We start from the raw sequence: 22,578 nt of genomic DNA on the forward strand, positions 1-22,578 counted from the left end.
CATGAACAAGTCTACATATAAGCATGTGGTTATGTACATCACATTTTGCTAATATCCACATTTACTAACGATCTCCATGTCTTGTCTCAACCCCGCTGACACACCCCCAACATGATCTACCGCCCACTCAATATACACTAGATATCCTGTGTCCAAATGCCCCCTAACCCCGTCTAGAATATGCCTCGGCCACCCACAAATAAACCACACATGGTCCAGCCGATCAAGCAGATAAAGAAAGAACGCAAACATAATCAACGCGACCGGCTCCCTCCGCTGTAAATCACCCACCACGGCATCCGGCAACTGATACAACCACGCGAAGACGAGCGGAAAGAGAGCCATTCCCATTGTTCCCTGCGTATCGGGGCCCATTATGGTGTCGAGGCTGTCACCTAGTCGATCAAGGGTTTGCAGGTAGATAGGTAGTCGTGGATCCTCGATGGGTATGGATGTCATGAGGAGGGCGCGGTATGTTTCTAGGTGGTGGCGGTAATCTTCTAGTTTTGTCCTTCGTTGTGAGGTAGACTCGGAACCGTCGCCTTGTGTCTCACTTCGCGGGTCCTTAGACGCAGGCGCAGAATTATTGTCTTCTCCATGGATTGCAAATACACTTGTTGGCATGTCCCCACTACACAGCTCGAATACAGATCGGACACCTAGAAACAGGAATAGATGACCTGGGTCCCCGTCGCTGCGGAAAGCGAGATACTCCCCCGGTTGAGGGCCACGGGCGAGACTTGAGATGAAGATGAAGATCGCAGAGACATACATTGCGGGGCTGTTATTCCGGTCAAGATGCGGTAAGATGGCTGAAACGTCTCGGACAGCAACGTTAAAGTGGCGTTCAGCTTCGGTGTAGATTTCTGATTCTGCGAAACCCAGGCTTTGACTCCATCGTTGATCGTCCGAACGTCGCACGAGATGGAATCCAGAGAAAGCGAGGAGGATGTGCATGACGTAGTGGTGGGCGAAAGCGATTTGAGATAGTTGTTGTCGGGCTTTTGGTTGAGCGCCGGTTAGTTCAGGGGATGTGGAGAAGTGGTGGAAGAGGAGCATGTCCAGTGCTGTGTATTGGAAGGGGCGCTTGACTAGGTCGTTGTTTGGCGGGGTTGGGTCGGGTTCTGATGTGTGGGAAGTGCCATGGCCTCGTTTTGGGGGTCGGAAGTTCGTGGGTGTGGATGAGTAGAAGGTGTAACTATCTGTGCTGGGATCCCGTGATGGCGGTGATACTGAGTCTGATTGTTGGGATGGTGGAGTGGAATTGGGGTCGGTCTGGGGTTGAGAGCTGTAGTCGCACTCTATGGAATGGCGGAGACAGTTGGTGCAGTGTGGTTTGATCTCATCACACTGAAGATGAGTTAGTATACTCTCCAGTGGAGACATAATTGGGGGAACTGACTTTGACTCTACGCCTCTTACAGTTTTTACAGCCTAGACGGGATTTTCGATGGCCTTTGCGCGATAGTTTTTGCGTGTATGGGGTGAGGGAGGCGCCCATTGTCACAGTACATGTGATGGGTCAGAAATGGGTCATCGGCATGCCAGGAAGGCTAGACAATCGAGGAGGGATGCGGCGTGGACACCAGCGGCATGCTTAAAATTTAATGTTGGTTCCAGAAGGGCTTCAGGGGGATTGCCCCACTCAACTACCCTTCAGCCCTGTCCGGCGAAATTCCGGTTCTACTTCGGAGGGTTTCCGCCGAATGTCTGGTCCAGCAATTGTAGGTTTTGTTTTCTCTTGCAACAATTATATCTCCCTTCCATGTCTTGTATCTGCGCAGCCATTGTTTTCTCCATTCATGACTGGTACATCGGGGTAGAACATTGTGAGCCCCTCTGTGATTAATACCGGCTCCGTGCTTCATATGTCCATGCCCTCACGACGCCTTCTAACCTCTATTTTCAGAGTCGGGTCAAGTGCCATGCCAAACCCACCAGAGAAGATCCTTGGCACCGTCCCTTCCAACAGCGTCCAGTCATACCGCAGGAGGAGAAAGATTAATACAATCTTCACTTCATTGGCAGCAAAGAAGCGTCCAGGACATGCATGTTTGCCATGTCCAAAAGCCAAGTTCTCCGGGCGGTTGTAACAAGTTGTGCCTGAGACTGTCGCTGAGAATCATCGCGCATCATATAAAAACGGTATCCGTCCCAGGATACTGCATTTTCGTAGGTGTCATCATCCCACAACTTGTGTGCCTATACCGCAAGCATGTCATTCTTCGGGATGGCCCTCCCATCGGAGAGTTTCACTTCCTTAAGCGCCATCCGGCGCATTGAGACTATTTACAGATACTTTAGTCATATCTCCGAAACATATGAGAGAACAGATGGAACTCAGCTCTGCTTACCATTGGTGACTGTTTTCAGTCTCTGGCTCTCTCGGACAACTCTATCCAACAGTTTCATGTTGCACAGAGCGGTCTTTTTCCAGCCGTATTGCTGGAGAGTATCGGCAATTTCCTTGCGTAAAGATTCCAGAATCTCCGTACTTTGTACGAGATGGGTTATTTTCTGACATGTCAGGTCCGAAGTGGTGTGGATGGCCCCGACAGAAAGGATCAGCTGCGCGCCGACAGGATCATAAGGCCGACCCTTCGCGGCGTTTTCGAACCATTCAATAGCATCATCAAATATTGATGACTGTTTACCCTCTGCATCAATGTCTTCCTTTAATTGACGCCTCTCCTCCAGTATTGACTGCATGACTTTCCGAGCTTTACTCACCTGAGACCTGAGCTTGCGACATCGGGGCAAGAACCAGTGTACGATGGGGTAAAAAGCTGCAGGCCACATGCGAAGTTCTGTCATTGCTAGGAAGCCATCTATGGTATAGCTTTGAGTGATTCGCAGGCATTCTTCATTTCGGCACAGCTTCTCCCCAAGAAGCACACGAGAGGAGATGCGGGAAATGAGAGTCACTATCACACCACTCAAGTGGATCGTATGCCATTCTAATGAGTATACTCATTAGCCCTTCCACCGCCAGATCAAGGAAACAAGATTGTCTACCTTTGTTATCGGTTAACAGCTCACGGACGGCCACGGAAGTTTCATCGGCAAGGGGTTCGGTAACCTTATCTGTAAAGTATCCGGATTGAAAATCAGTAAGTGAAGACGCACAAATTTCACTATGGATGAGATTCAGTGACTCACTCAAGTATTTCGTCAGGTCATCTGCAATAACAGCCTAGACAATCCCCGAATATTGGCCACTTTCACGGAATCCGTCGAATCCAGGTAGCTTTCCATGGAATGCCTGAGGCCTTCTTAGTCTTCCACGCAAGCAAGTTATGCAACTGCAAATAATGGGAAGGCAAAGAATACCTTCATAGACCATCGGGAGAAGCTCAGATGGTTCGTGATTCCGAATCTCGTTCGCCATACTCGGGGGGGAGCATTGTCAATTTCCCAACATCGGTCTGCAAAGGTACTGGCGTATTGGGATGATTTAAAAACCAATCCCGTAATAGCCTCTGAGCATTGAAAAAGAATTCCTGCTTTACTCTGGTAGACGTAAGCTCGAAGGGTTTCTTTGGATTGAGGGCCGTGTCCTTATATGTGAAGTTCCGGATTAAGAAAAAAGAGAGCGCTAAAGCCAGCGATACAAGGACAGGAATGGGCATCATGGTGTAGCTGCTAACACTTACGCAGTCAGCTGACTCCCATTGGAAGCTGTTAGTCCACTGATTGATAAATCGGCAAATTGCTTGTAAATCCCATGAATCCCCCAGAATCCCCATTTCAGATTCGAACTTGATCGCGCAGAACCAGAGCGATTGCTACGCGGTCTGGGCCGGGATCGCGTGTGAGGGCTAGAATCTCAATATCGATGGTTTGCCGAGGCAAGGATCAGTCATACCACTACATATTTAGTGATACCTATTATAATGATAAATCGTTAGATTCGAACTTCAAGGGTTGGGACGCAGGGATCTGTGGTAATAGTGAGTCACGCCAGTCGTAGCCTTGAGTCTTATATACTAGAAAATTTGCGCGAGTAGGAGCAATCTGGGGAATCTCTGGGTATTTTTCCGGGCAATATTACCGTGAGATTTATTAAAGCATCGGGACGCTGTGTCGGGTGGCCTGCGGCCTTCCCTAACAAGGTGTTGCTAATTCATGGGGTTGGATCTCAAGATAAGGGCGGATATGAGGCATCTGCCAATGACAGACCGAGGAATAGCGATAAGACCCCCACTCTTGGGATGAAGGTGAATCAATTCATGTGGGATGTGGTTCTCAAGTTAAAGCAATGGATGTGCTACAGTGGCGTAATGGATTTTGCTTCTTTGTAACACTATTGCGAAAGCTTATCCAGGGTCATCTAATTTGACACTCAGAGCTCGTCTAGGTGCAATTTGTTGACAGACAAGATCTGAAAATGGTTAGATGTACAGGTGCAATTTATTCGAAATAAGTAATATGCACAGGAAGGAACAAAGGGAACCAAAGTGACAGCGGAAGAAAAGTTAAAAGAAGTTATATCGTTGGAATTGCCACAAATAATATTATCATTGTTATCAAAAAGTTGGTTTGAGTCAATAGTTGCATTGATCACGGTGTAGAGCAGGGGCTACGTGTAATTGCTTTTTCCAGGCGCCTAATTTTCACCCAACACTTCCTAACCCCGCTCTGAATCCCAAATGCACCCATCGTCAACTCACCCATCGTCAACTCACATTGTTTTCCCAACTGGGGCAAGCAAGATGACCTGTAAGGAGACCTTGAAAGGCATTTTCAAGCCTAGCACCTGGAAGAAGCGGAATAAAGCCGACAAGGAGGTAAGGCATAGACTTTTGACCAGCCAGAACCGGGCGTGGCTAACTGTACCCAAAGGTCGAACCTTCGTCTTCGCCCGCTTCGTCTGCACTGAGACAAGAACCACAATACGGCCATCAACCCGCCAGTACAGTTCAGGCTCCGCCAGATGAATCTAATTTCCATTGCTTCCCGCAATCGGAAAGCAAGGATATCGACCACGAGATTAGCCACGATGAAGGGAACGAAATGGAGGATATGGAAGAGATGACGGATAAGAAAGAGACGACAGACAAAAAGGCAATGGCGGGTAAGGAGGAGGCTTTTACTGAGCTTCCTAGCACGGTCGAGCAGGAGGAGCTGAATCACCGATTGCATGATAAGACACTGCGCAACGGTCTTTGGGAAGCAGCTTCCCGGAAGGTCGAGCAGGAAGTGAACAAAAACGTCATGGCCCAATTTGTCAAGCTTCTGGTAGAAGCGGAGATCAGTCAAGACGAAGAAGGAACAAGCAATGGCGATGCCAATGAAAGGGGTTATGAGGGCAACCTTGAAAAGCTGCAGCATATTGTCAAAGGCAAACTGGATGTGATACAGAATGCAAGACTGGTCGTTAGGGGCCAAGTTGTCAGGGACAAAGCGTTTGAGATATTCGGCACGATCAAGATTTTCAAGGATATCATCACAGCAACTGTTAGTGCAGAGCCTCATGCAGCTCTGGCATGGGGTTGCGTGGCGGGATTTTTCCCGGTAAGTCACTCCAATAAATACCTGTTGCAACATCGCCGTAGCCGAAGATATCTCACAGATGCAGATTAACCTTGCCCTTGATGTTATGACTTTTATTACTAGGTTGCTAACATTTGATCATAGTTGCTGGATAATGCATTTACACAGTTTGGTACCGCCAAGACTGGATTGAAAAATATTTCTGACATCTTGGTTCGTTGTCGACTCATAGAAGCAACCAATTTAATCTCTAGGGATCAGTCATCTGAAGATCAGGAGCTCCTTTCTCGAGTGAAGGACAAGATGATTGACCTCTATTCACAGTTCCTAAAGTATCAGATCTCAGTGGTGGCTCAGTACTCTCGCCCTTTCATCAAGCGTCTTCTAAGGGATGCCGTTCTCATAGACAATTGGGAAGTTATGTATAAAACTATGAACGCGATAGAAGAGAGTATCAGCCGGGATTTGGCAAGAATCAGTCAGAAGACGGTCGAAACCATCAAAGATGAATTCTCTAGACTTAGGGAGAATGTTGCTTTGATATTGGATGAGAGTAGAAATTCTCATGAGGAGATCAAGGTAGGTTGAAAATCGTACTAGCGGGCTTTCAGTTAACCATTGCAATTAGCTCCTCACACAGGACGCCTTGATCAGTGGACTGCCCGAAGCCAAATATGCTGCATTCGATACTTATAGGAAGGATATGCCCCCTCCATCATACTGCCATGAAGATACCCGGAAACAGATTCTCCGTGAAATCCAAAGATGGGGAAATGGAGGCGATGACAATTGCATCTTTTGGCTCAGAGGCATGGCAGGCACTGGCAAGTCTACCATTGCGCGGACTGTGGCCAAGATGTTCGATGACCAGCTTCTTCTTGGCGCCTCGTTTTTCTTCTCGAGAAGCAATGCTGATCGAGCAGATCCCGATAGGCTCTTTCCCACTCTGGCCCGACAATTAGCAGATGTGCTCCCCGGCTTTGCAGCACACTTGAAAGACTCCATCCAGGACAAGCATGATATGGCTCAGCAGTCTCTAGATCAGCAATGGAGAGGTTTCATTCTTGAGCCTCTTTCTGCGCTGAGCGACAAATTCTCGCATTCAATGGTTCTAGTCCTTGTTATTGACGCGTTGGATGAATGCCAGAACGGACGCATATATGCTCAGAGCATCGTAAAGCTTCTGGCGACCGCGAGAACGCTGGAAAAAGTCCAGCTACGGATCTTTGTGACCAGCCGGCCCGAGTATTATTTGGTTGATGGGTTCACAAAAATCCCTTCAACGACTTATTATGATGTGAAAATTGATGATTCTGGAGACGTGACCACAGAACGAGACATCCGTATCTTCCTCGAAGACAAAGTGTCCGAAATTGCTACAAGGAAGCAGCCTAATAACGGGTCCCCGGAAGCGTGGCCTGGCAAAGAACGAACAGAAAAGCTTATTGAACGATGTGGACGATTGTTCATCGCCGCAGCGACTGCCTGTCGATTGCTCGAGACTACTGGGTTCCTCGACGATACCTTGGATTCGTTGCTCAATACAAATAAGCAGCATGTTTCTCTTACCAAGGATATTGATGAAATGTACAAATTCGTCTTGAAGCAGGCAATCACAGAGCGTGATTTAGATAGTGAATTACTGATTCCTCTGTTCCGGCTAGTAGTTGGGTCAATCATCACTATGCCAGAGGCGCTCTCACTGCGTAATCTTGCCACCCTTCTCCGAAAATCGTGCGGAACCATCAGAACAATGCTCAAAGACCTGAAGTCAGTCCTGGTTGTGCCCGAAGAAGACGACGAGCAGGTTTCAATCTTCCATCTTTCCTTTCGTGATTTTCTTGTTGATCCGAATCGATGCGATGATGAGAGGCTCATCATTGACGAGAAGAAAGCAAACAAGAAACTTTTCAATCGATGCATGGACCTTCTTCTCGAGAAGGATTATCTGCGCAGGAACATTTGCGATATTCGACAACCAGGAACTGCAGCAGTTGAAATATCACAGGAAACCGTCAACAATTATCTTCCCCAGGAAGTCCAGTATGCCTGTTGGCATTGGGGTACCCACATCACCTGTGCGGCGTCTATCCAGACAAGGGAAGCGACACAACTCTTGAAATTCTTGAAAGAGCATTTCACCCACTGGCTCGAAGCTCTAAGTCTGACGAGGAGGATGTCGCATGCCAGTCCCACGATGACTGAACTGAAGTCTCGTTTTGCCGTGAGTACTGTCCCAACATCTTCTTGTAGGTATATTGACATGAGGAGCAGCCTGGGGACTATCCAGAACTTTTCGAGTTTGTTGATGATGGGAGACAGTTCATCAACCATCATGGCATTGACATTTCCGAGGCTCCACTTCAGGTCTATTACTCTGCCCTTGTTTTCTCCCCGTCATCAAGTGTGCTACGAAGGCAATATCAGAAAGAGTCTCCCCGGTGGATAAACCTTGCCTCTACTACACACAGCTCTTGGGGCCAAGCTGAGCGTATACTACGGTGCGGGGAACCACGATGTACGACCTTCTCTCCTGATTCAACCAAGGTCGCAGCTGGTACTTTATTTGGTCAAGTAATGGTCTGGAATCTGATCACTGGGGAACTGGAGCAACTACTACAGAAGAATGACGCAAGGCCTGGGCAGCAAGAAGTTTTGGGAGTATCGTTCTATCCCAATTGCAGGAAGCTAAAGGCAGTCTATAGAGATCTCACTGTCAATACTTTCAATATCATTACAGGGCAACTGGAGCAACGAGAAAATACACCGGTCGGTGTCACAGACATTGCAGCTATTAGACCATTGCCTGACTCAATGAAAGTTGCGTTCCTTACAAAACATTCCCAAGCAGTGTGCCTCTGGGACTCTGAGATTGGTGAGACTAGAATCATAGATGGCCAGTTTGAAAAGTGGATCTTGTCACCCAACGGAGAGCTCATTGCATCATGCTCAGATGGTCGGATCAAGTTGAGTAAGATCATTCTCCGTGACACTGGTGTTTGCGATACCGAGGATATATTCGCATGGGAGGTGAAAAGTGATCTCTGGTTCCATGTTGCCTTCTCTTCGGATCTGAAAAGAATCGCTCTTAGGATTCATCATGACGAGGTACAGGTGTGGGATATGGATGGGGAACCTGAGGTGGTAGTAGAACACAAGTCTTGCTATGTCGAAGACATGACCTTTTCTCCCGATTGCACCCAGCTGGCAGTGAGCACAAATGCAGGAACATTAGAGATATGGGACCTGAGTACTCGACAGATTATTTATTGCCTAGGAGGTCACTCTGAAGAAGTCGGGAGTATTACCTTCTCCCCTGATGGTCGAAAGCTAGCCTCCTTCACAAACAATGCTCAAGCAGTGCGAATATGGGATCTTCATGGCTTGAGAAAAGTGGACCAACCACCAGGGTCACCAATTGACACGTATGGAAGTATATTCACTTCTATTGTTTCTCCCAGTGGACAAACAGCTATATTCACTAGATACGGAAAAGATTCTGAAGTATGGGACCTTGCTAGTGGTAAAGTCCAACACACACTGACAGAAAATATTGGCCGGTCTGGGGCCTTTTCGCCAGACAACGATTACTTGGCTTTTATCAATCGCGATGGTTTCTTCAAGTTGCTCAGTACTACAACATGGAAACCCAATCTTGTGCTTGAGAGCCCATTTAGCATGGCTTTAGCCTTTTCGCTAGATAGCAGGAGAGTGGTCCTCCTTGGCAATGATGGTATTCTGCGGGTATGCGATAGTGCTACGGGTAGGGAAGAACAAGCTAGCCCAAAGCGACTTCCAGGAAGTGAGCTATTAGCTTTCTCGCCGAACGGTGACATGGTGGCATCATCGTCAGCCAATGTTATGACAATCTGGAGCTTTGGCAAGGAGCCAATACAATATGATATCGACATTGGGCGCGTTCGCATTACCGCCCTTGCCTTTTCTCATAGCGGGAAGCAGATTGCGATAGGTTGTAGGAAGGGTTATGTGAAGATCTGTGATCTGAGAACTGGAGAAGTTTTTACGAAGCACACTGGCCATTCGACATCCGTTCAGTCTCTGACATTTGCGCCAGACGACACTCGACTGGCAGCAAGAGATGTTGACTCCATTTTAATATGGGATATGGCAAAGGAGAGACCCATCAAAGAATCACCGTGCTACAATGATAGCTCAATCTCAACACGACAGCCGCTCTTGCTAAACTGGAAAGACCTGGCAGTGTACACGTTTGAAGAGGATCTGAAATGGGTGACTTACAACGAGAAGAAAATTGTGGCCATCCCAGCTCACTTTCGTCCACATTCTATTGAGCTCCTGTCCGCCAGCTCTCTAGTTCTGATAGGCAAAAGCTCGGTTATTGGCATCTTGCATTTTCCCCCAGAGCCAGACTATGCTGACATATAGATATACATTTGCGAATAATGATTTCTTCCTTACGTACAAAGCCACCGTTCCCCATAGTAGAAGTTGATAAAAGCCCGTGGGAAAGCATGATTGTTTCAACCATGAAGAAATAGGGGATGCTAGATTTTCAATTACCACCCTGACTTGTAATTCTGAAGGTCAAACAGTTGCACTTCAATACCTGCTTGCGGAGAATCATGTAGCATCGTATCAGTGTCTGTTCTCCGAGCTCCTCCCAAGGGCTGCAGTCCATACACGGCTTATATCATCTATTTGTTTCGAGTATAATGGTGCTTACAGGGCTCTTACTTCTATTTTTGAGGCCCAAGCGAGGGTTTTGGAATTCAGGGTTACTGGTTGACCCAACTCTATAGTAAATCACTGCATACGTGGAACAATTATACCCCGCCTTGAGCTTAGAGGCCATATACTCAACCCTAGGACGAGAATGTTTCTAATACAGAGCATTGGCCTTTCCCGGATACATCACTCGTTTACCTGTGACGTTTTACCAACTCTTTCTTACGTGGCTAGCACAACACATTCTCACGGTTCTATGAGTATCTAGAAGAATCATCCATATCTCTACCACTTCGCCCGCATCAGCCGCCCAATTTCCTGTTCAGTTCTTTGTACTCTTCCCCTACCACACAACACCATTCACTTGAACAGTCTTACTCCCGCTTCATCTCTCCCCCAGCCGGCCCAAGCAACCTCGCAACAGTCGGTAACGGCCACGCGAGCTGTGCAACCGAGTCCCGTTGCAATTCCCCGGAAGTAATCAAATCGATAATCGCCACGGCAATATACCCACCAATCGCAGTAAAGACATGCCACCTTGTATGACAGGTTAGCTGGAAACCCAGGCTTATCCCAGACAATGGATCAATGATCTACATACCAGCCATGCAACTCAAGCAAAAACGCCACGGGCAGTCCGACCGCGTGTCTGGCACCAATCAGAGACTGACACACCCACTCGTCAACCAGCCAGACGAGGTATCCGAAGATGAAGCTCGCTATAAAAATGTCAGTGTTAGCTATAGCCTCGGTTGATAAGCCATAGATAATGATGAATAACATACCGCACCCAAACAGTGCCACGTTCTGAATCCTCTTGCGGTCCTCGACGTCCGGGATCTCCCGAGGAATGATCTTGAGCGTGCGAGTCGCGATCAAATACACAGCGGTCCCGAATGTCACCGCGTGAAGCAGGAACTCGTCCATGACCATGTGGACGACCATAACGATCGTGAACAGTACGGAGAGAACGATTCCTACAGTCTTCGTATACTGAGGGGTGGCCTGGAAAGACAGAATGCGGTAGAGAAGCGGAGTGGTGAGGAGGTGCATGGAAAGCTCATCCGCTGTTCAAGACGGTCAGCTCAGATCACGGCGGTGATTTACAAGTAGGCTGAATAAAGGGAAGGCAACAGTACACATCTGAGTGTGATATTTCAAGGTCATATGATAGCCAGCAGAACAGACACCGACGCCAATCAATCCGCAGTAGAGGATTGAGCGTGACCCGGTTTGGTGTCTGCTGTGGAGCTGCCGGAGACCGTAGATCCCATATAGAACTAAGCGTACGTGTCAGTAATTGCACTACCATCAAACAAAAGTAAACATACTGTAAACAAAACTGCTGAGAGTATTGATAAACTCCGCAACATATCGCGTAACTACATAATCCTAAAGGACAAATCAGCGATTACGATCGAAAACCAAGAAAAGACCAGATTGCGGTTGCTTTAGACGGACCTCTTCACAAAAGCTATTGGCATTGGTTAGTCTACACTTTGCACGTCAATTGACAGGAGAATCAAAGTCATACTTCAAATAAGAGGTTGGTGCACCCCAAAAAGGCGAGATCGCGGAATCCATTGTCGCGAGCGTTCCTGACGACTGGAATATGGGGGGTTGGGAATGAGAGAGAATGGGGAGATTCGCAGACGGGCTGGAATAATAATAAATCGGCTCCTTCGGGGGCTCCACCGCGACGATGACCCACTCCTGTCTCCCGTGCTTAGCAGGCCTGGTTCCTGCACGGTTTTCCGGGGTTGAAGACAATGACAAACTCGGAGATGGGCTGATGTAGCCAACATATACTCCCTATCTTCGCATTATATGCACTGGTATGGTTAGCTACGAGCAATCAGCCCTCACAGGCACCTGGAGTACACGATGGACCGCATGATGGCTTACCCGACCGTTCCGGACGGGGCTGACTCGGCTTCTATCCCCAGTCTTGGCATTGCGATGAACAAGGCATGAATCTCCTGGAATATTTCAAGGTTCCTCATATGGTGTATTGCAGTATAGGCTAAGCCATTTTGGTCTCAGAAATGACATCTGCTTTCTTGAGAGTTCAATGCTATGCAGGTGCACCCCCTAGCATGTTCGACTTGTCATGTGGATATATCAATTTCTGCCTGAGGCCTTAGCGGTCTCCAAAATAAACGCGTCAACACCTCATTCTTGGAAATGGTTTTAACAAGTTTCGAGATAGCCCGACGTCGACCTCCTATACAATGGCTCCTATGCGTGTAATAGTGCGTCTGGCAAGGATAGACACTAATTTCTCATCATTTCGCACAATATAAGTAGACACAAAACTCAGATCAAGTATAAGATTGACGTTATACGACGCACCCATGCAAGCACATGTCGTCAGATGTGTAACACTGATCACTCTCGAGACTTCTTCTTATGCAGAATTAAACCCACTCATACCATGGCAATCCATCCCGAAGAACCTCATACTCAGCCCCTTGAACAAACTGTGGGCCCTCCGCATCCAGAAAATACCCGCGCGCACACTCGTTGAACTGGACCCGCGTCGTCTGTTCCACCTCGTAGTAATAATCGTAGCGCACATCCAGTGCGTCTTTCAACGTCGTGACCTCCCCGCGCGGATGCAAGGCATCCCATGGCTTGACACATACCTGGCCCTTGCAGGTCTTGAGCACCAGTAGAAGGGAGTCAAGTCGCTGAACGACTTTAGAAAGATCAACGTTCAGGATGATGTAAGAGGTCGCATTTGGAAGCCCACTTGTAGAAAGGAGGTTGTGGAGTTGATGAGGGTCACTCTGTCTCTTTGGTTGGATTCCGAAAGGCAATAAATTAGGCGGGATCACTTACAGTCATATCATAGAGTTCATGCTCGTTGTTACACCAAACAGAGTAGTAGAGGTTATATTCACTACCTCTGATGCGGAGAGCTTTGTATGTATTGTTGTATGCAGATAGGTCAACTTTTAGTGACCCGGTTAGCACATGCATAGTCAAGGGTGAAGTGTTGGAGTAGGGTACGCACAGTCGTATATACCCTCTCCCGCTGCATATCCCCAATACTCAACTGTGACATGCTCCTGTCTCTCGTCATGGGCCTCCTTGATCTGGTTCTCTGTAAAAGGGATGGGGTCGCCATCGAAGTCCTCTCGGAGAGGGATGCCTAATAAATCGAGGAAGGTGGGAGCAAGGTCCGTATGTGTTGTAACAATATCCGTAGATACATCTTGGGCAACATTGGGACCACGGACAATCAAGGGAACATTGATGTCTTCCTCATATCCACACGACTTGCCCGGCTGGAGTCGGTGTTGACCAATATGGTAGCCATTATCGCTACTATAGACTACATATGTGTTGTCGAGAATATCATATTCCTTCAAGCGTGTAAATAAGCCATCAACTAGTTCATCAACGGCCTGGAGGGCGCGTAGACGCTGGCGGTAAAAATGATCGTTGTATTCAACATTAGTATCGTTTTGTCGCTTGAGGGTCTTTATCCAGTTGGCGCCAGAGGGAGTTTCTGGGTTGAAGGAGGGGGTACGGGGGACTTTGATATCGGAGAATAGGTGCTCGTGTCGCTTCGCGGGAATAGGTGCGCTGAAGCTGAATTTAGGGTTGGCGTCTAAGCCGGTACCATTCATGAAAACATTGCAGTGCGGTGCAATGGGAGCGACTGTGAGAAAGAAGGGCTTTTGAGCCGCGACTGCTTCGTCGAGTAGGCGATATGCTTTTTGTGCGAGGACGTCGGTGCTGTATTCACCTTCGTAGCTCTGGGGTGGGTCTCGGTCTCGTTGGAAGGTACTGTTAAGGTAGTCGTATGTAAATGGATCGAGAAGGAAGTCCTGCGCGATGAATTAGAGAGTAACTTAAGTAAAACATTGATACTGGCTTACGTTTCCGGTAAACCCCGCTGGGAAGGGGGCGTTATAATTGTCGACCGTGTGGACGTTGAACAGTTTACCAGTGTAGTAGGTATTGTACCCGGCTTCCTGTAGCCAGACAGGCAAATAGTTGTCATTGAGACCTTGAGAAATAAACTTTGGATAACCACCTGGGAGTGTATAAGCAAATCTCCATGTACACATGGTGATTGGTAGTACACCCACCATGCGGAGGATTGACATCCGTGACGTTTGTATTGTGGGCCAGTTTCCCCGTCCAAAGGGTCACCCGCGAAGGGCAACAGACGCTGGTTGTACAGTAATGGCTGCGATAGTGTGTTCCTTTGTCTAGGAGATGCTTTTTAACATAAGGCATGTAATCCAAGGAGCCGAGTTGCGCGTCTTGATCATCGGTTAATATGAAGACGACATTGGGCTTGGCGGTCGCATATAGCGGCTGCTGCTGCTGCTGCCCTAGTGACTGTGTAGTAAACCCAGCCAGGGCTAACAAGCACACCGGGTTCCGCATATTGCTGGTATAGTATAAATGTGTGGCTTTGATGTCAAAACAAATGAACGGTAGGTGCAGTGAGGTTCAAGTCGATTGCTTAATAACCCCCGCGCATAACGCAATCCGGGTCAAAGCGGACCATACACAATCCACCTTGCACAATGCTCCGGCAATCTGCATACGATGTAGAGGTGCTTAATGTTTGAAAAGTCATCCTTCGAAAAACACTATTACTTCCCTATTTATGTGCGGAAGTATGATCACGGTCCTTCATACTGGCATGAAAATGATGAATTTAGTAGATCAGACAGTATGCCCATACTGTTGACAGATGTAGTTCGAGAAAGATATATTGAAGATGATCCAAGTTGATTAGCAGCACTGTACTGTAGGGTCATTGCCCGCGACCACTAGAAATTTGTCTAAATGTGTCAAGAAGAAAAAAGCGCCAAGAAAACAATTATCTATGTGGCATGGCGAAGAGAGAAACTGATTTAGAGATACGAGAACAGCACGTGTTCTACCAGAGAACGAGGATCAGCGACCATTTTCTGCCGCATCCCTAAGGGCGGTCAACATTTTAACAGAAATCAACATCACCATTCCGGGGCTGTATGTCCTTAAATCCGCTTAAATCCGAGGTTTTTTCGACGAGGTCGACTAGGTTCTGCCGCTTGGAGCGGTGGGTAAGGCGGTCGAAACTGGCTTTTCTGCCACAATTCTACTTGTGGACGGTGGGAAACGATGGGGCCTCTTGTACTCCATTGAGATGGCCGCTTTCAACAACCGGGTCCCATAGCTCAGTTGGTTAGAGCGTGACGCTAATAACGTCAAAGTCGAGGGTTCGAGCCCCTCTGGGACCATCTCTTTTTGCTTTTGTCTTCTTGTTGCATCTTTTGCTTCACCAAGTTTTTGCTGCTGGCAACTTTGAAGACAGGCTTGTTGGTTGGTGGTTATTGTTGTTGGAACAAGACGACCCCCCGTTCGTCAGTGTCCTTTTTTCTGTTTACTGCCTTACCGATCCCGACTTCTGACACACAGTAACTGACTGGAATGTCCATTGTATTACTAGCCATCAATTGCTCCTATTATTGAGCGTACCGTCAGGCTGGTATTATATTATGGCGTGCTCAAACTGCCTACACTACGTATAGCTCCGATAACACTGAGAAACGATGCATGGGCTGTAGACGAGGAGTATCGCGAATGCCGGAAAGAATGATTAGATTCCAATGACTTATGCAATTAGCCCAGAGATAACCTCACAGGGAGCCCAAAAAGTTTCGAAAATGGCTGTTTATGCTTCATGTCACTATCAGAGTGGAGTTATCGGAGTAATTGACTTGGTGTCAGACCTGGTGCGTTCTGGATTATCATATTAGAAGTTATCGGAGTAATTGACTTGGTGTCAGACCTGGTGCATTCTGGATTATAGTCATATCAAAAAATCCTCCGGACGTTCCGGGCGACGGGATCGGTCATTTGACAATCAGCAATACACATTCGCTCTGATGTTCCACCCTGTTTTGCTTCTAAAGCTAGCAAGTCCAAGGTGTTTCCGATTATGAACATTCTATGATCTTAGGTTAATTCGATCGGCTTGAGCTCAGCGTGGATGGAACTGATGTCAACAACGGCAAACCCCTTTTCTATTGGTCCCTACACTATATCTCCAGCATCTCCTTCAGCATTTCCGGAATCTCGAATCCTTCACGACTGCACTAATCAGAGTCCACGAAGCTTACTTCATGATATCCTTTCTATTCCTATCCCCGCGTAAAGGACGGTGAGATCAAGCTGGGCATGACTGGAGGTAGAACATAAAAATGTCCTGTTATAACCTTTGAACCGTTCATGTTTATCTCAAGTAACCCATCCACCTCAGACATAGGAAATACGAAAAAGCAGTAATCTTCCACAAACTTTCAAGCAGGCCGTTTTCAAGTCCCTTGGCGCAATGCTAGTCATCGAAGAAGTAGAGGCTCGAAGCTGTAGAACGAATCCTCATCATAAGTCAGCCCCATGGCGCCAGCCAGCGTACTTGGAAATAAGGCTGACGGCGAGTCCGGCAGCACTAGATTATCAACACCGACCGGGTCTGAAACAGGCATCGTGTTGAGGCGGGCGATGAGAAAGTCTGCTTTCGCGGTCAATCCTCGCGCAACATTGGCAGCGCTGGGGGTTACTCTGCTTTTCGTACCGCGTCCCGGTCTCACACAAGCTCCGCGAAAAAGAGCCCGAGTCCCGCCGATATGCCTGTCATACATTCATGGCATATAAGACCCTTAGGACTTTATATACATCATATGGATTTAGTCGAGTCAATGGATTTGCACCGAAGAGCAGAATGGCCACCCCCAGCCTCATCTCCATCAACAAGCTCGCCAACACCCGAGTCTTGATAATCGGTGGCACCTCCGGCATCGGCTTCGCCGTTGCCCGTGCAGCCCTGGAACACGGCGCCAGCATCATCATATCCAGCTCAAACCCCCAGAAAGTGTCATTTACTACTTCTCGTCTCCAAGCCCTCTACCCCAACAAGGTCTACACCGACCGCATCACTGGCAAATCCTGCGACCTAGGCGATCAAGCCACTCTAGAAAAGAACCTTCTTGACCTTCTCGACTACGCTACATCATGTTCTCTCTCTCCTGATGCTGCGTCTCCCACCAGAAATAGTGATAGCACTGAACGAGTTTTGCTGAACCATATAATCTACACGGCCGGCACCCCGCCCCCGCGGATCCCCATCTCCTCTCCCGAGATCAGCGCATCCAGTTTCGCAGCCTTGAGCACCCTCCGGCTACTTGTCCCGATGTTACTGGGCAAACTTGCGAGGAAATACTTGGTTGATCATCATACCTCCTCAATAACGTTTACCTCGGGCTTAATGGCCGCAAGACCAGCGGCGGGGCTGGCAGTTGGTGGTGCGGCAGTGGGATCAGCGCTTGAGGGCTTGACTAGGGGATTGGCGGTGGAGTTGGCACCCATCAGGGTGAATGTAGTTGCCCCAGGTGCTGTTGAGACGGAGGTCTTCGAGAGACTGGGCCCTGCGAGGGAAGCATATCTAGAAGCGTTTAGAAAGGGAACGTTGACGGGGGAAGTGGGGAGGCCGGAGGATGTTGCAGAGGCGTATGTTTGGTGTATGAAAGATGGTTTTGTAACAGGGAAAAGAGTAGAGAGTGACGGGGGCGCATTGTTAAAGGGGGCATAGTATATTCATGATCTGGAGAAGGAAGGATGGCTATGTCCATTAATGATTCCAGTATGGACATACATGACTTCTGGCCACATCCCCAGAAGTTTATAGCAATAGGTAGTAAGATATTTGCTTGAGTAATGCAACGCATAACCTTGGTAGGTAAATATAATGTGGCTAAGGTACCGGTGCCAGTGGCTTGGGAGCACAGACCTTCGGTCCCTAAATGTAGGGAAAAGAAACGAAAAACCAAGAAGGTGGATGAGTAAGAAGGAATCGTTATGAGAAAAGTAAATATATCCCGAATTCTCTCTGCATGTCACATCTCCTCAATTCCATCGCGATTAAACCTTTGATTCGTTTCACGCTCGTCCTTCATGAGCAACATAGCCACACAATTTCTTCCTCGTCAATTCCACGCAGCATGCACATAATTTCATTCTGACTATGGAGTTCTTGATGACTCTGAGAACCAAATCACTTTGGTTTAAACATATAAGTTTGAGACACTCTCTACGATATTCGTACTCCGTATTGTTGCCCGCCAACTTCAGCGAACACATGCATTCGTATCCAGGTCCCTTAAGCTCCGTTGCTATGAACTCTACAGCAGTTTTTTTGAGCCGGAGGTTCTTCTGAAATTGGTAAAGGAGGCTTGATTTATCCAAGCATTTTTGATCCAAAATTGCTCTGTTCAATGCTTCCTCAGAAACTGGTACGTTTTCATCTTGTTGGTAGAGCTGCCTGAATATTTTCGCCCTATCGCCATGATTCATTGCTGCCGTGAGTACAGCCCCAGAAATTAGGAGATTGTTCTGGTAGTACTGTTGTAGAAGATCTAATATCTCAAGTGCATGTGGAGTTGAGATTGCGTTGTGGAGTGTACTTGCAGAGAGCGGTGGACAGTTCTGATGCTCCCTAAAAACCCGCAGAACCTCGATTCCGTGGTCGTGCTGTATTGCTGCATTGAGTACCTCTTCAGAGATTGGTAGGCTGTCTCGATGTTGGTAAAACAGAGCAAGGATTTCAAGTCCATGGATACGCTCGACCGCATTGTGGGCTATCTCTTCAGAGATTGGTAAACTTTCCATGATACTCGTAGAGAAGCTGTATGATCTCAAGAGCTTGTGGGCTTCGTGTTGCCATTTTGACTACACCTTCAGTGATGCCTTTTCTAGCTGTGCGGCGAAAAAGAAGATACAAAACCCTATAAACGTCTGTCGCGTTGTTGATCGATTCTTCTGTTATCGGCAGCTTCACTTGTCGGTCGTCAAGCATAATTCTGAGAAGTCGATATCCCATGTCATAATGCGCTGCTGCCGCCTCGAGCGCTGTTTCGCTGACCGGTATCTGTACCAGAGTCTGACACAATAGTCGCTTCATCGGTTCAAACTGCCCTTCAAGATTCTCGAGCTTCAGTATGTTTACAAAGATATCTTCCACAATGACTTGCTGGCATCTAAATTGCCTTTCCTCTACGAGTAGAGTCTTTCAAAGGCTCTTTGCGCTTCGATTATACGACACTCTCGGAGTCGTCATTCCACTGTTGCTCTCTCTGTGAGCTTGATCGATGTCCCAGGTGAGATTCAAATCGATAGGTGATATGGTTTCGATTTGATTCTGTATGTCTGATAATCTTCTCTCGGATTGCTTGCGAAATGATCCAAATCTATTCATTCTCTTAACAATCTCTGGAGTTGTCATACTGACGATGGCACTAAATTGGCGGCCTTGCTCAGTCTGACGATTGTTGGCTTTGAAGCTCGCTGCAAGAAGCAGACTTTATCATATACTTGGACTGGTCGCATCCCAGGCTGCGGCATACTTGAAACGGCGTGTGTCAATTGGCGGCTGCGCAAACGGAACACCGGCAAATCTAAATGTCAAATAATCACGGAGACCCTCGAAGGTGATGTTTCCTGCCGTCGCATTGACCCGAGGAAAGGGGGAGTAATCGGTGTCGACACGGTCAACCAGTGGAGCCGAGTTGGTGCAGACAAAAGGCCACTCTCCATCCGAAGATGCATCACCAGCGGTAGATGTACCAGATAGTGTGACTGGTGTACTGCAAGAAGTCCAGAGCAGCGCCTCGTCAGGTAGAGTACCCAGATACTGCTGGTACTGAAAGGACTGCGGAAATGGTACACGTCATCGCATCGCAGAAATTGCTCCTCATATTTATCACAGATAGATTGTGCCTGACCACGCCGGGCAGGTGTATGCACTAGAAGAGCACTCGGTCGCTCTGTATGAGCAGTCCAGTTTCCGTCATTCTCGAACAGAAGGCTTGTTGGAGCGGATGAAGCTTTAGCCACCGCCGGAAGAGCCACCAGTAGCAGTGACGCCATGGCAGCCATCCTGAGCGGGGAATACCTCCTTCTGCAGTGATTGTTGTGGATTAAGATGCCTGGCAGCTGTTGCTTTCCCGTCCCAACTGTTGCCTTATATCTTGTCCACGTCCGCACAGTTGATCTGTGAATCCTAATGAGGGAAAGACTCCGCAAGTTGGCGGCCGCTGAGGCCCTCATTTCACGGGGGCAAACATCCAAAAGGATCATGCATTCGCTTCCGTCCTGCAGAATTTCCCCCGCGTATCCCCGCAATTCGGGAATGGGCCGATATACTAGTCGCGATGCCAACAATGAGGGAAAAAGTGTCGTCATAGCGAGGAGAACCGGATATATAAATTGTTCGACAAATGGTGATAATCCCCAATGATCAGATCACCTGAAAGCTTGGTTATTGCATGAGTAATGGCCATGACACTCTGGTTCCTGTATCTTGTCACTTCGCTTCTCACATTCTTCTCAGTCGCCTTGGGTAGTAATGACTGTTCCATCAAAACTTTTCAAGCCTTCTTGAACGCCAATGGTACCGCCGCGCGTGTAGTTTACGCCCGTCACTATGCAGAGAATTCGACTTTTGTGAATCCCAACATCAGCTCCGTCACCAATCCCACTCAATTGCCAGCAGCGTGTGCAATTCAGGTCAATGCAACGACGGATGTTGACACCTACTTCAGCTTTGGCGTCTACCTGCCTGATACGTGGAATGAAAGATTCTTGTAAGTGACTCTGACCTTTCCCGGGGACACCCAGCATTGACTGAAAGTAAATAGCCATGCTGCGCAGGAAGGTGAAGACATCAATTGGGTTGATATGGTGTGTAGTATGAGATCTTACCTTAGTTCTCACTGAGAAATAGACTAATTTCCATCACCAGGCCGTTGGACTTCGTTATGGCTTCGCCTCTGTAGCCACTGACACGGGCCACACAGGCTCCGACATGGACGGAGTCTGGTGGAAGAACCCAGAGTCAATCAACGACTGGGCCTGGCGTGCCAACCATCTCACTAGTGTACTGGGCAAGTTCCTCGTCGAGAGCTTCTATGGTCAAAAGCCCAGATACAGCTACTTCGCCGGCTGCTCCACCGGTGGGCGCCAAGCCATGAAAGAAACACAGAAGTTTCCACGGGATTATGACGGAGTGATTGCTGCCTGCCCGGCATGGTGGACAACCCACCAGCAGCTGTACAATCTTAAGCAGACGACCTATCAGGCACCTCAGGGATCAGCTCATACAATCCCAATGGAGATGTTTGCCGTCATCGGAGCAGAGGCAATTCGTCAGTGCGATCCTCAGGACGGACTGGTCGACAACATCATTTCCGATCCACTAGGCTGTCATTTCGACTACCTGCCATTACTCTGTACTGAGGCAAAGAACACCAGCTGCTTGACGGGACCTCAGATAGAGACACTGCATAAAATCTACAACGACTGGGTGGAAACCAATCAAACTTTTGTGTACACACATCCGCTATACGGAAGCGAAGCAATGTGGAATGAGAGCGGCGTCATCGGCAACGGCAGCGCCGACAACGAAGACTCGCAGCTGTGGTATCCTCAACATATCCTCGGCCTTGCCAACTTCACTGTACAAGACTTCGATTATAGCGTGGTGCAGTACGCCGATAAGACCGACCCGGGCGATTCATCCGCTGACAACTATGAACTGGCCGAGTTCTACCACCACGGAGGGAAGCTCATCCACTACCATGGTCATTCCGACGCCATTGTACCCCCCGGTATCGGCCTCTATTACCGCGACCACATGGCTGCCACGTTAGCGCCAAAGGGTATTGACATCGATGACTTCTATCGCTTCTTCGCTATTCCTGGCATGGAGTGAGTTTACACGAAACCAATACCGGATCACAAGCTAATAACTCCAGACATTGCTACCACACACCATCCACCATGGGCGCACCGTGGTATATCGCCGGACCCACGCAGGCGAGCACGCTGAGCCCGTCCCTCTACAGTGTCCCCGGTTACCAAGATGCTAAGCACGATATCTTCCTGGCTTTGATCAACTGGGTTGAGAATGGTACTGCACCCGACTATATTATCGGATCTCGCTTCAATAGTAGCATTGAGTATACCTCGAACACTATCGACAAACAACGGCCGATATGCGCGTATCCTAAGCTGGCTCAGTACGTGGGATCAGGAGACATTGATGATGCCGCCAATTTCGAGTGCAAGCCCCTGTATTAAATGGTGTCCTCTATCGGTCATTGAAGACTACATTTAGGCGTATGGAAGATGTTTACTTTGTACGCGAGGCGCAGACGCCAGTAGGAAGATGGTGCATTAAATCACCCAGGTTGTAGTAATGCAAGGGTTCTGTCAGCGCCATTAACATTTGAATGCCTGAGGTATAAATGAGCGGTTTGCTTTTATCTCCTTTCCTTTTACGTTGTTCTTCTCACTTCCACTTGCATTTTGTTT

The 22,578-nt window shown here is 48.1% G+C and overlaps 8 protein-coding genes and 1 non-coding gene across 9 annotated transcripts; 4 read left to right on the forward strand and 5 right to left on the reverse strand.

The window, feature by feature from the left end:
• Positions 1-48: 48 nt before the first annotated feature.
• BO83DRAFT_356529 (Zn(II)2Cys6 transcription factor domain-containing protein) lies at positions 49-1,554 on the reverse strand (the record flags this gene model as incomplete). The annotated part of the gene is made up of 2 exons (XM_025529205.1): positions 1,403-1,554; positions 49-1,350 (listed from the first exon to the last, which is right to left on the reverse strand). The coding sequence occupies exons 1-2, from the start codon at positions 1,499-1,501 to the stop codon at positions 49-51; spliced, it is 1,401 nt and encodes a 466-aa protein (XP_025390782.1). The 5' UTR covers positions 1,502-1,554.
• Positions 1,555-1,804: 250 nt separating this feature from the next.
• BO83DRAFT_406613 (cytochrome P450) lies at positions 1,805-3,629 on the reverse strand (the record flags this gene model as incomplete). Its single annotated transcript, XM_025533892.1, has 9 exons — positions 1,805-2,103; positions 2,145-2,202; positions 2,257-2,285; positions 2,355-2,957; positions 3,016-3,084; positions 3,160-3,180; positions 3,220-3,262; positions 3,331-3,352; positions 3,391-3,629. 9 exons carry the CDS (start codon positions 3,627-3,629, stop codon positions 1,865-1,867), a joined length of 1,323 nt encoding a protein of 440 aa, XP_025390783.1. The 3' UTR covers positions 1,805-1,864.
• A 1,053-nt stretch (positions 3,630-4,682) lies between these two features.
• Positions 4,683-9,940, forward strand: BO83DRAFT_218070 (WD domain-containing protein). The gene is made up of 5 exons (XM_025526781.1): positions 4,683-4,787; positions 4,843-5,514; positions 5,638-6,072; positions 6,122-7,717; positions 7,768-9,940. The coding sequence occupies exons 1-5, from the start codon at positions 4,713-4,715 to the stop codon at positions 9,898-9,900; spliced, it is 4,911 nt and encodes a 1,636-aa protein (XP_025390784.1). The 5' UTR covers positions 4,683-4,712; the 3' UTR covers positions 9,901-9,940.
• Positions 9,941-10,574: 634 nt separating this feature from the next.
• BO83DRAFT_396976 (arylsulfatase) lies at positions 10,575-14,604 on the reverse strand (the record flags this gene model as incomplete). The annotated part of the gene is made up of 9 exons (XM_025533170.1): positions 10,575-10,737; positions 10,802-10,919; positions 10,986-11,267; positions 11,395-11,480; positions 12,634-12,989; positions 13,042-13,154; positions 13,217-14,036; positions 14,088-14,245; positions 14,301-14,604. The coding sequence occupies 9 exons, from the start codon at positions 14,602-14,604 to the stop codon at positions 10,575-10,577; spliced, it is 2,400 nt and encodes a 799-aa protein (XP_025390785.1).
• Positions 14,605-15,375: 771 nt separating this feature from the next.
• Positions 15,376-15,449, forward strand: BO83DRAFT_t101. The gene has a single exon. It is a non-coding gene; the product is annotated as a tRNA-Ile (tRNA).
• Positions 15,450-16,933: 1,484 nt separating this feature from the next.
• On the forward strand, positions 16,934-17,800 carry BO83DRAFT_307527 (oxidoreductase; the record flags this gene model as incomplete). Its single annotated transcript, XM_025527339.1, has 1 exon — positions 16,934-17,800. The coding sequence occupies one exon, from the start codon at positions 16,934-16,936 to the stop codon at positions 17,798-17,800; it is 867 nt and encodes a 288-aa protein (XP_025390786.1).
• Positions 17,801-18,147: 347 nt separating this feature from the next.
• BO83DRAFT_461288 (uncharacterized protein) lies at positions 18,148-18,953 on the reverse strand (the record flags this gene model as incomplete). The annotated part of the gene is made up of 1 exon (XM_025537252.1): positions 18,148-18,953. The coding sequence occupies exon 1, from the start codon at positions 18,874-18,876 to the stop codon at positions 18,148-18,150; it is 729 nt and encodes a 242-aa protein (XP_025390787.1). The 5' UTR covers positions 18,877-18,953.
• A 617-nt stretch (positions 18,954-19,570) lies between these two features.
• BO83DRAFT_424923 (uncharacterized protein) lies at positions 19,571-20,142 on the reverse strand (the record flags this gene model as incomplete). Its single annotated transcript, XM_025535178.1, has 2 exons — positions 19,571-19,850; positions 19,931-20,142. The coding sequence occupies 2 exons, from the start codon at positions 20,140-20,142 to the stop codon at positions 19,571-19,573; spliced, it is 492 nt and encodes a 163-aa protein (XP_025390788.1).
• Positions 20,143-20,544: 402 nt separating this feature from the next.
• BO83DRAFT_356540 (tannase and feruloyl esterase) lies at positions 20,545-22,442 on the forward strand (the record flags this gene model as incomplete). The annotated part of the gene is made up of 4 exons (XM_025529206.1): positions 20,545-20,849; positions 20,904-20,946; positions 21,008-21,972; positions 22,020-22,442. 4 exons carry the CDS (start codon positions 20,545-20,547, stop codon positions 22,342-22,344), a joined length of 1,638 nt encoding a protein of 545 aa, XP_025390789.1. The 3' UTR covers positions 22,345-22,442.
• Positions 22,443-22,578: the final 136 nt, after the last annotated feature.

This window comes from Aspergillus eucalypticola (assembly GCF_003184535.1).
Source record: "Aspergillus eucalypticola CBS 122712 chromosome Unknown BO83scaffold_6, whole genome shotgun sequence".
In the NCBI taxonomy this organism is placed as follows: Eukaryota; Fungi; Ascomycota; class Eurotiomycetes; order Eurotiales; family Aspergillaceae; genus Aspergillus; species Aspergillus eucalypticola.

What these genes read in the sequence shown, in the direction of transcription:
- BO83DRAFT_218070 (XM_025526781.1), top strand. Translation starts at nt 4,713, where the DNA reads ATGACCTGTAAGGAGACCTTGAAAGGCATTTTCAAGCCTAGCACCTGG. An exon ending in GGAATAAAGCCGACAAGGAG is followed by an intron (nt 4,788 to 4,842) that starts GTAAGGCATAGA and finishes CTGTACCCAAAG; the next exon opens with GTCGAACCTTCGTCTTCGCC. An exon ending in GCGTGGCGGGATTTTTCCCG is followed by an intron (nt 5,515 to 5,637) that starts GTAAGTCACTCC and finishes ATTTGATCATAG; the next exon opens with TTGCTGGATAATGCATTTAC.